The sequence below is a fragment of the Glycine max genome, chromosome 8 (genome assembly GCF_000004515.6).
Source record: "Glycine max cultivar Williams 82 chromosome 8, Glycine_max_v4.0, whole genome shotgun sequence".
NCBI classification, from domain to species: Eukaryota; Viridiplantae; Streptophyta; class Magnoliopsida; order Fabales; family Fabaceae; genus Glycine; species Glycine max.
In genome coordinates this window covers 42474832-42485848 of record NC_038244.2, presented here as the reverse complement: position 1 = coordinate 42485848, position 11017 = coordinate 42474832, and the positions used below count along the sequence as shown (strand labels likewise).

The 11017-nt window shown below is 31.9% G+C and overlaps 2 protein-coding genes across 2 annotated transcripts; both read right to left on the bottom strand.

Moving 5' to 3' along the window:
• Positions 1-731: 731 nt before the first annotated feature.
• On the bottom strand, positions 732-2425 carry LOC100777680 (spermidine hydroxycinnamoyl transferase). Its single transcript, XM_003532063.5, has one exon. The coding sequence runs from the start codon at positions 2314-2316 to the stop codon at positions 886-888; it is 1431 nt and encodes a 476-aa protein (XP_003532111.1). The 5' UTR covers positions 2317-2425; the 3' UTR covers positions 732-885.
• A 1124-nt stretch (positions 2426-3549) lies between these two features.
• On the bottom strand, positions 3550-5732 carry LOC100777157 (spermidine hydroxycinnamoyl transferase). The gene has a single exon (XM_003532062.4). The coding sequence runs from the start codon at positions 5233-5235 to the stop codon at positions 3838-3840; it is 1398 nt and encodes a 465-aa protein (XP_003532110.1). The 5' UTR covers positions 5236-5732; the 3' UTR covers positions 3550-3837.
• Between the last annotated feature and the right edge of the window lie 5285 nt (positions 5733-11017).

Below are 11017 nucleotides of genomic sequence, written 5' to 3'. Positions count from 1 at the left end.
CTTGGACGGTTGCATATGATTAATTTTGGTTATTATCTTTAATAAATTTGTTCTTTTAATTATATTTTTTTATTTATAATACTTGACATGAGACTTGATCAAAATACCACTCGAAATCAATAATTTTTTAATGATCAGAATGAGTATGTGATTTTGATGTGATCAACAATAATTGAAACAATTTGTATTTTTTTAACGATCAAATAGTTTATGATTCGAATTCAGAGTACTTATTGAATATGACCCTATGAGAAATTAACTATTTAGGTAAAATATAATTATTATTTTTTAATAATGCTTAAGTGATTTAAGTCTTGGAAACTCATGTTAGAATAAGTTATGATTTTGTAAGATATGATTTTGTCAGAGAATACACAAGCAAACCAAATTACTCAGCACCTATCTACTAACTAAACAATAATACTTACCCATTTGCATTAAATCCTGCTTAGTATAACAATATCAATCCAAAATCTCAAAGCTGAATTGGAAGGAACAGTGAAAAATTAAGTGATGCAATAGATCCAAGAAATGAAAAAAAAAAATGAATAAGTTGTAGCAAATTGATCTGGGTATGTGAAATAAAAAGGAACCTAATGTTTTTATATAAGAGTGAGCCAATGGTAGAATCACTATTTATGCACGACGAATTTGCTGTTGGTGATTCTCCAGAAGCTTCATGGATAAGCATCAAGAATTAAGATCTTAATGGACATACAACAATGAAAGTATAAGAACAAAAGCACTAAAAATCTTATTTAAGAATAAAAGTGACATTTACACAAAGTTACCAGTACTAAAAACATAATCCATCACATAAAAGAAGCTTGATGTGAATCAACATTTTCCCTCATGGATCAATCTGCAACAACCACAAATTACAAATTACAACCTTGATGTAAATACATCCTCGTAGAAGAATTTCTTAAAGAGTTGCATATGTGCTATCTGGAAATACATGATCACAATCACAGAACCATCATTTTCTGGACCTCGAATAATAATCCCTCTATCAAACGGACACACATATCCCAGAACAAAATGCTCAGGCTTTCCCCACCCAAAATCTGCTTCATATAGTGGAATGCTGATCCAGCTTGTGATTTGAAGGTTAGGATTTCCTGCAAAAGGAGAATTCCTACGTTCTCCTTGTCTCGAGAACAAAGCCTTTATGGACTCCAATTGCTCCTCGCCCAACACAACTTCTAACTGCGAAGTTATGTATTCTTCCTTGAGCATCTCCACAGCTTCTCTCAATTTTCTTGCTGCATAACTCAATGGTCTTGATGTGATTTCTCCAGCATAAGATTCCGGTGTCACTGTGGCCGCCAAGGCATTCCCGAAATAATTCCTTGGGAGAGGCCGAGTTAGTCTGCTTCGAAAATCGGCGTTGAACCTAACAAGGGTTGGTTGATTTCGATCCAGTTTACGAGCCTTACATGCACATCTCCATATATGTGCAGCCACAGCTTCAAATCTGCTACAAGGTCTTGATCTTGATCTTGATCTTGACCCTTGTTTTGTTGATAAGTTTTCATTTTCATTAACCTTTTTCCTCAACATCTCCACTTGTTCTGATGTGAGTTTCAACATAGCAGCTGTTGTCTTCTTCTTTTGCTCTTCAGTACTATCAGATCTGCCTAGTATGAATGGTAGAGGCTGCAACTCAGGGTGATCGAAGCGTGGTGAGGGTGGTGGTGACAACGACGACAACGACGACGAAGATTTGAGTATGGTTCTATCTATAAATGGCATGTCATTAAGACCTAACATGTCACCTCTATTAACCTTAGCCCATGTGTTGATAAAGTGAATCCAAGCAGACCCATCAGCCACAGGATGAGAAACAGCGACTGCAATAGCAAGGCCTTGTTGTTGTTCTTTATCACCTTTAAATCTTGTCACTTGGACAAAGACCAAAGGAATCTCTTCTATAGGTTGAGAGTGATAATCAATTACTGGAACAAGCTCTTCCTTGACTGACTCAGAAGGTGTGAAGTCTCCAAAATCATCAATTGTTTTCACGGTTTCGGCTTCGATCAATGTCACTCCCTTTGCGTTGCAATCCACTTCCATTCGACCACTTTCTGTAACACTCAATCTGCCAGCTACCGGATAGTAGTACACTAAAATGATGCTGAGAGAGTCTATCATTTTCTCAATGTCATATTCGATGATGTTGTGTTTTGCTTTGTAGATGTAAAGGTTTGGTGTGTGTGCTGGGCGTGCGGTTTGGTCACTATTTGATAGCCATAATCGACCTTTAGGTGTTGGTTGATTTGGAACCACAGTGTGAGAAGCTTTGATGGTTACCATTTTTCACACCTTTGGGTATGCTTCATTACTCTGCTCTGTGTACCTATATGAGATGTTGTGAAAGGCTAGGAAATAAGAAATGCAAATAAAATATAAAGAAAGGCCCACGAGCAACACCCTTTCACTTATTTTAAAGTGAAAAAAAAATGACTGAAATTATTAGTTTTTTACTTAATAAATGCACATTTGATTGCAAATGGTGTGGTCCAAACTAGGGATGTTTGGGGAGTGTATTTGATTTCGATTTTTTTTTAATTCGTAATTCAATTAATTTGATTTAAAATTTTAATTCGATCTTAATCAGTCCAATTTATCACAATTTTGGATTGGATCAATTTTTGGATTCAATCTTATTTTCATTTTATTGAATAAATGGTGTACGATTTATATAAGTATAATGAAAATAATTTAAATATTAAATGTTTTATTTAAATATCATTATGTAACTAATAATATTATAAATTTTTACTAAGTATATTTTATATCAAAAATAAATTTACTCAACTTGATAATTATAATTTATGCATTTTAATTCAAATAATTTTTCTTCAAAAAAAAACTCAAAAATTATATTTGATTTAATATATTTTTCATAATTAAGTATAAGTTATATAATTAAATTTATAAATATATAAGAAATAAAAAGTAAATATGAGAGATATTATAAATGTATGAATATATATATATATATATATATATATATATATATATATATATATATATATATATATATATATAATTCGAGTGGAATTGAATCGGTTTTTAAAATTAAATTTAAAATCGATCCAATTCAATAAAAAAAATTCAATTTATTCAATTTTTACATTGTCTTTTTTTTGGGGTTTTTTTTATTAAATTGAATTGATTTATGAATACTCCTAGTCCAAACTATTACTTTTATTTGTAAACAAAAACAAAACTTTTGATCCTATAAAATATGGTGTTTTTTATTTTAGTCCTTTAAAGTTTTTTTGTTTATTTTAATTCTTGTAAAATTTATTTATTTTTATTTATAAATCTTTGGTGACAAGTAAAAGTATTAATAGATGAATATTTTGTAATAATAACATACTAATAAAAAAAATCAAATCTTAGCTAATGAGAATCGGACAGAAGGAGTCTGATCCAACAGATCAATTTTGAGAGTTCTTAGCTATGGCTTGAGAGTGCATCCCTATCCCTACCCCACACTCAACAACCCTCAACTTTCATTACAACTCATAACCCATATAATGATCACATACAACCCTCAACTTTCATTACAACTCATAACCCATATAATGATCACATACATACCAACAAATTCAAACAATCAAAGAAGACAAAATTGTCACATCCACAAAGACCATCTTCTCATACAGACAAAACTAATAATCGATTAAAAAAAACTCAAATTTTGAAGGGGAGAGAGAGTTTAGGATTTGACCAATGCAGACATTACAAAAGAAGAAGCTTATAATGATGTGAATCAAAATTAAGCCTCATGGTGATGGATATCAGTCTTTGCAAAACAACCACGAATTACAGCCTTGAAGTGAATATATCCTCGTAGAAGAGTTTCTTAAAGAGTTGCATATGTGCTATCTGGAAATGCATGATCACAATCAAAGAACCATCATCTTGTGGATCTCGAACAATAATCCCCCTATCAAGTGCACACACATATCCTAGACCAAAATACACAGGCTTTCCCCACCCAAAATCTGTACTATCCACCGGGAAGTTGATCCAGCTTGTGATTTGAAGATTTGGATTCCCTCCAAACGGTTCACTTCTACCTTCACCTTGTCCCAAGAAGAAAGCCCTTATGCACTTCAATTGCTCCTCACCAAACACAGCTTCTAACTGTGACCTGATGTACTCATCTCTGAGCAACGCTATTGCTTCTCTCAATTTTCTTGCTGCATAACTCAATGGTCTTGATGTGATTTCTCCAACATAACATTCTGGTGTCACTGTTGCTACCAATGCATTCCCAAAGTAGTTCCTGGGGAGAGGAGGGATTAATCTGTTGCGAATATCACCATTGAACCGAACTATAGTTGGTTGCTTGTGATGTTGTCCGCGAGCCTTGCATGCACATCTCCATATATGTGCGGCCACAGCTTCAAATCTGGTACAAGGTGTTGACCCTTGATCATTGGCCTTCTTCTTCAGCATCTCCACTTGCTTTGATGTGAGTTTCAACACAGATGCTGTTGTCTTCTTGTTTTGCTCTTCAGTGCTGTCAGATCTGCCTAGTATGAGTGGAAGAGGCTTCAGCTCTGGGTGATCAGAGTGTGATAGTGGTGGTGGTGACAGTAACGACAATGACGATGACCATGTTGGAAATTTGAGTATAGTTCGATCTAGAAATGGCATTTCATTAACATCTAATGAGTCTCCTCTATTGACCATTGCCCATGTGTTGACAAAGCGAGTCCAAGCAAGCCCATCAGCCACAGGATGTGAGTAAGCCATTCCAATGGCAAGGCCATGTTGTTGTTGTTGGTCACCTTTGAATCTTGTTAGTTGAACAAATAGCAAAGGAATCTCTTGTATAGGTTGAGAGTGATAATCAATTGCTGGAACAAGTTCTTCCTTGATGGAATCAGAGGGTGAAAAGTCTCCAAAATCAGCCAATGTTTTCGCGGTTTCGGCTTCGATCAATGTCACTCCCTTTGCGTTGCAATCCACTTCCATTCTACCACTTTCTGATAAGCTCAATCTGCCAGCAACTGGATAGAAGTACACTAGAGTTTTGCTAAGAGACTCTTTCATCCTCTCAATGTTGTATTCAATGTTGTGTTTTGCTTTGTAGATGTAAATAACTGGTGAATGTGCTTTACGTGTGGAATTGTCACTGTTGGATAGCCACAATCGACCTTTTGGTGTTGGTTGATTTGGAACCACAGTGTGAGAAGCTTTTATGGTAGCCATTTTTTGTGATATTGATGTGGGAACTATGATTCATTGCTCTGCTCTGTTATGTTTAGTTTATATGTATACATATCAAGTAGAGGGATGTGATCAAAGGCAAGGAAAGAAGAAATCAAAGATCATAGAAACATGACCATGAGCTACACGCTCAATTATTTTAAAGTGAAATAAATAAAAATAGAATGAATGGAACATGCTAAATTATTTCTAAGCGAAATAAAAAAAAAATGAATGGAACATGCTTATAGTTTTATTACTTAAAATAGTTAATCACATTTGTAGCTGTGTCTTTTTTTCCAATTAATAATGGAAGTTGTTTTGAACATGTAATTAAGATTAGGGATTTAATAGTTATTTTTAACGTCATACCTTGAGGAAAATGAATTCTCTCGTTATCTGAGTCAAACACTCTCATTGGCTTCATTCCAAGTGCCCAATTGCCTTCAAGATTCCGTCCGTATGGCTTATTGGCTTTTCCTTCTACGGGTGAACATTGGACAACTACTTTCGTGGGTGGAAGCAAAAAGATAAATAAACATTGGAGATTTTATTAGAGGCTTGGTGAAAGAGACAAAAATATAAATATTACAAGATTTATAACGTGATAAAAAGAGAAAAATATAAAAAAGTATTAATAAGATATTTAAAATAAAAGAATGTTTATGTATTATTATTTTTCATAAAACTAGATTAACATGTAAAATTAACATCGAATGAGTCAAAACGACCTTTTCAAGGAAGACGCAAACAAACTGCAAGTCTTGATCATAAAACGCTATAAGATTACTTCTATTTTATCGAACACAAATAATTATGTATCATAACATTAAGTGTACTAACCTAAAGGATTAATATAGTGATATAAGTTTTGATTATGTTCATATGAGTGTAAATAATTTATTTAGCAGAAAAATTTATGTTTAATTCTCACCATAAATAAATAAAAATTGGATCAACAATAACATGTGTCGTAAATAAAAATAATCTCTAATTGAATAGGTTGAGGAACATCTCTAATCTCTGATAAAAAAAAAAATTAAGAACACTTTTATTATCAAAATAGTTAAAATTTCTCATTACTGAATAAAATATATTAGCAAATAATAAGTGTCATACGCAAGTTATAATTATATATTATCTTATAATATAGGAATCATATAACACCTGTCTTAACAAATTTATATTAATGAGAACTCCCATATAATCCCTACAATTGAAATTTGAATCTGATCCCACCAGTGGTTACGATATATATTTAATGAAACCTTGCTAGTTAGAACCATTGACGGATCTTAGAAGGGACAGTGGGAGCCACTTGATAATATTATTTATACTTTTTTATTATTGAATGCAGGGGTGGGGCAGTGCCGAGTTATTTCTGTTGGAAGCCCACGTCCCACGTTAGGTGCACGTTACACGTTCCTTTATATTTTATTATTTTGAAAAAGTTTGTTACTTCTGAAGCTGCTACATTTTCTTTCTATATTCAACCCATATCTTTATAAATATATTTCCAATCACGTACCCAACGTAACAAATCACGTATTGAATAACTAACTTTTTAGGATGGGATTCTCAGTTTTGTATCACCAAACCCACTTCAAAATATACATCATTTATTCAGAGTAAATAAGGGTGTGGAAGAACAAAACTGTCTTTCAGGTTCAGGTTCGTGTATGCGCCGCTTCCCGTTCAGTTTAGAATGGTCGGAGGTACGCCCGTAATATCTAAATATGTCATTTTAATTTATTTGCATGTTTAGATCAGTATATATATATTTTACAATTTCTTAACAGCAAGACTCGATGCAATGTCTTATAAGTTGTGATTCATCTTTTAATAAAATTTATTTTGATTATAAAAAAATTCTGAGTTGGACATTTCTTTTCCATGGATTGAAACATCTTTTTAGTATCAATTTCTTGAGTTTAAGCAAAGATTTATCGACCCAACTTTCCAAATTTTTGAAGCCGAAGGTGTAAAAATCAGTAAAATAAGACATTCGCGTAAGAGCACATAGTGCACAGATTTTTAACTTGCATATATATAGGACAATCTCTCAGGATCTCCCTTCATACACGACAAAAGTAAAGGAATGTTAACATGTATTTTTTTTATTCAAGTTGGAGATAAATTCTCGGGCGATGATGATGCAGAAACATTGCAGTGTCACATTGTTTGATGGGAGTAGTGTGATTATAAAAGAAATTAATACTCATTAATGTAAAACAAGGTCATTTTCTTAAAAAAAAATATTCTATTTAATCTCTCACATTTATGAGAATAGTAGGTTTCAAAATCATGTTGATTTCTTATAATTGACCTAGTAAACCTTTAAAATTCTTACATGTAATATCAGAGTAGTTATGAAACTTCTGATTTTCCAATAATAATTTATTTTTTCTCAATTATACATGAATCTTAATTATAAAATTTAGGAATCTTTTTGCAATAAGTATGAAATCTTATATTGAAAAGGATATCAAGTAAATTAACTTTCAAATCATAAATATAAATGCGAAAAATTATATTATTTTGATTTTCTTCAAATGGGAAAAGAAAAAAATAGTACAATATTGGAGAAAGAAAGAACATGGATAAAGTATAATATTGGAGAAAGAAAGAATACGGATGAGCATGTACATTGTCCCTTTCCTTGAATTCTTTATAATTGCTATTTGCAATCCACTTTTTGATATTCTCAATCTCATTTGTTTATTTTTTTTTCAAAAATTATTATTATACGTGATTAAAGAATTGAAAGTTTATATCCTACAATTAAATTAAATTAACGTGAATACTCTAAAATTATCGGTAACAGTAAATATGTATATGTTACGCATTTGCTTCAATGTAATTGAATTTCTATTATTTTATTGGTTAAAATGTGAATGTATGGTATTTATTTGGTCTCGAATGAAATTAATAAAATAGATATGAATTGTTAATAGCAATAAATATGTGTAGGTCATATATTTGATTGAAATTAAATGTATGATGAATTTGTTAGTCACTAAAGTGGCCAAATTTATAAGGTTATTTAATTTCATATTAATGATTATTTCAATTACTCATAAAATAATGGATGCTAAATTATATGATTATTGGTTTATGGGTAATTGAAATTCATTGTTATAAGACATTTATGGATCGTCCAAAAGTTGATTAGTTGTTCTTATAATTAATGAATATAATTGTAGGTGATTTGTGTGTATCATTAGTTTTATTTATATACCCAAAGGAAATAGATACAACTAATTGATGCATATTTAATTGTCAAATAATGTTAAGAATTTTATCAGCATCATCATGTTTGTATGTTGTGTTGGTGTATCACCCAAAGGAGAATATCTATATACATTGATTGTTATATGAATAAATTATATGTATGACTTGTGTTTTATGTCCCAAAATGCTTATTTGAAGTTTTATTATGCAGTACCTATTTCCAATCTTTGATGGACTTAACTTCTCCGACTGGAATGAGCAAGTCCAATTTCATCTCGATATTTTGGATCTTGATCTTGCTATATTGGAAGAGAAATCTGCTACTATTATTGATGCTAATAGCAATGAAGAGAAAACCCATTATAAAGCTTGGAAAAGATCTAGTAGACTCAGCCTAATGTTCATGAGAATGACTGTTGCAGACAGTATTAAGACAACTCTCCATAAGACCAATGCTAAAGAGTTTATGAAATTAGTGGAAAAACGCTCTCAGACAACTAATAAGTCTTTTGCTGAGACATTAATGAGTACACTAACCACCATGAAGTTTGATGGTTTGCGTACCATGCATGAACATATCATTGAGATGACAAATATTACAGTAAGACTTAAGACCTTGGGAATGGTTGTGAATGAAAACTTCCTTATTCAGTTTATTATAAATTCATTATCATCTGAGTATGACCCATTCCAGATGAGCTATAATAACATGAAAGATAAATGAAATGTGCATGAATTGGACAGTATGCTAGTTTGGGAAGAAACGAGGCTTAAGAATCAAGAAAGTCACTTAGTTCATTATGTAAGCCACCAAGGGAATCAATGAGCTAGAAAGAAATTAGCGAAGAAGCATGATAAAGGCAAAGGGTCATTAAAGATCAATGATGATCCTATGCAAATCCATAAGAAGGCATCAAAGGACAATAATTGTCAATTTTGTGGAAAATCTAGACACTCCCAGATGGATTGCCTAAAACATAAGTCTTGGTTCAAAAAGAAAGGTGAGCTTAATGCTCTTGTGTGTTTTGAATCAAACTTAACTGAAGTTCCCCATAATACATGGTGGATTGATTCTGGATGTACGACTCATGTTTCTAACGATATGAAGGAATTCCTTACAATCCAAACCATAAGCCCAAATGAGAAGTCCGTCTTCATGGGAAATAGAGTGAAAGCTCCAGTGGAAGCAGTCAAGATTTATCGTTTAAAACTCGACACTGTACATTATTTATGTTTATATTAGAGTAATGTTAACAGGTTTTGTCTTGAATAAAGACATTATGTTGGACTGATTATGTACTCCTAACTAATGATCATATTAAGGAGAAGACTAATTGGGACTATGTCGATTAAGTGATGTACAACTGTCATAACTCAAATTGGTTCGTATTCTTTATCATGAAATTATGATGTACCCAATGTATAGAACGATTTAGTCATTTTTTAATGCGTATTATGTTAGTTTAATCTATTTATTTATTTAGTCCATAATGTTTAGTAATGTCACACTAGTCAAGTGAGAGAATGTTAAAATTAATGTCTCATGTGAAAGACATGTGACTTATGTAGGGACTAATAAATAAACAATTAATAATTAAAGACTAAATTGTAATTGGGTTAAATGGGAGAAGTTTCTCAAGGTAACTGCTATTTGATGGAGTAGTGATTATAAATGGGGGTTAATAGTCACTAACGTGAAATAAGGTTTCCTTTCTGACATAAAAGTATTCTCTCTAATCTCTTACCATCACAAACGTACATCGAAGAGAAGTCTCAGTTGTAGAGAAATGTATGAATTATTGGTTTATCTATTATTTGTGAGAATCATAGATTTCAAGATCCTATTGATTTTCTATAATTGATAATTTAAAAAATTGTTAAAATTCTTATTGGTGTTCTCATTGGACAGTTTTGAATAATAGTCAGAAGACAGTTTGATTTTAGAGAAGAACATCAAATACCAGAGCATTGGAACTTGGAAGAGACATAAGTGGAATGAAGCACTTTCAAGAACCTACATTTTAACAGATTAAGATCAAAAGAAACAGATGGAGTCTGCAACAAAGCACGTGAAACTTTTCTGAAAAAGCAAAATAGGAAGAACGAGTTCTTTGAATGGGTTTCCACGAATTCTTGTAGTGTGGGATGATATTTTTGTCTTTGGTGGATTGACTTTTTTTTTTAAGAAATAGTATATCATATTTTCAAATAAGAAAAATAGCATATTACATATCAAGTAACACAGAAAAAGAGAAAGCTCATGTTGAAATGATGAGCCAGAGGATAATAGCATGTGTTTTTTTAATATAGTTGTATTGTATGCAAAACTTAAATTTCGCTTGATTAATAATTTTGAGGTTTGCAATGATTTTTTAATTTGGTAAAAGAGGTAGATGTGGAAAAGCAAGTTCGGATACTTGTCCTATGTGTAATCAACAACCTGAGTCGAAATTACACATTATGCGTGACAGTCCTAAGGGTTAAGCAGGTTTGGGTTATGTTATTTGATAACTTTCCTTATCTGCATGATCTGTTTGTGGATACTGCAATTACT

Bases quoted from the DNA above. Each gene is read 5' to 3' on its own strand.
- LOC100777680 (XM_003532063.5), bottom strand. From the start codon at position 2,316: ATGGTAACCATCAAAGCTTCTCACACTGTGGTTCCAAATCAACCAACA.
- LOC100777157 (XM_003532062.4), bottom strand. From the start codon at position 5,235: ATGGCTACCATAAAAGCTTCTCACACTGTGGTTCCAAATCAACCAACA.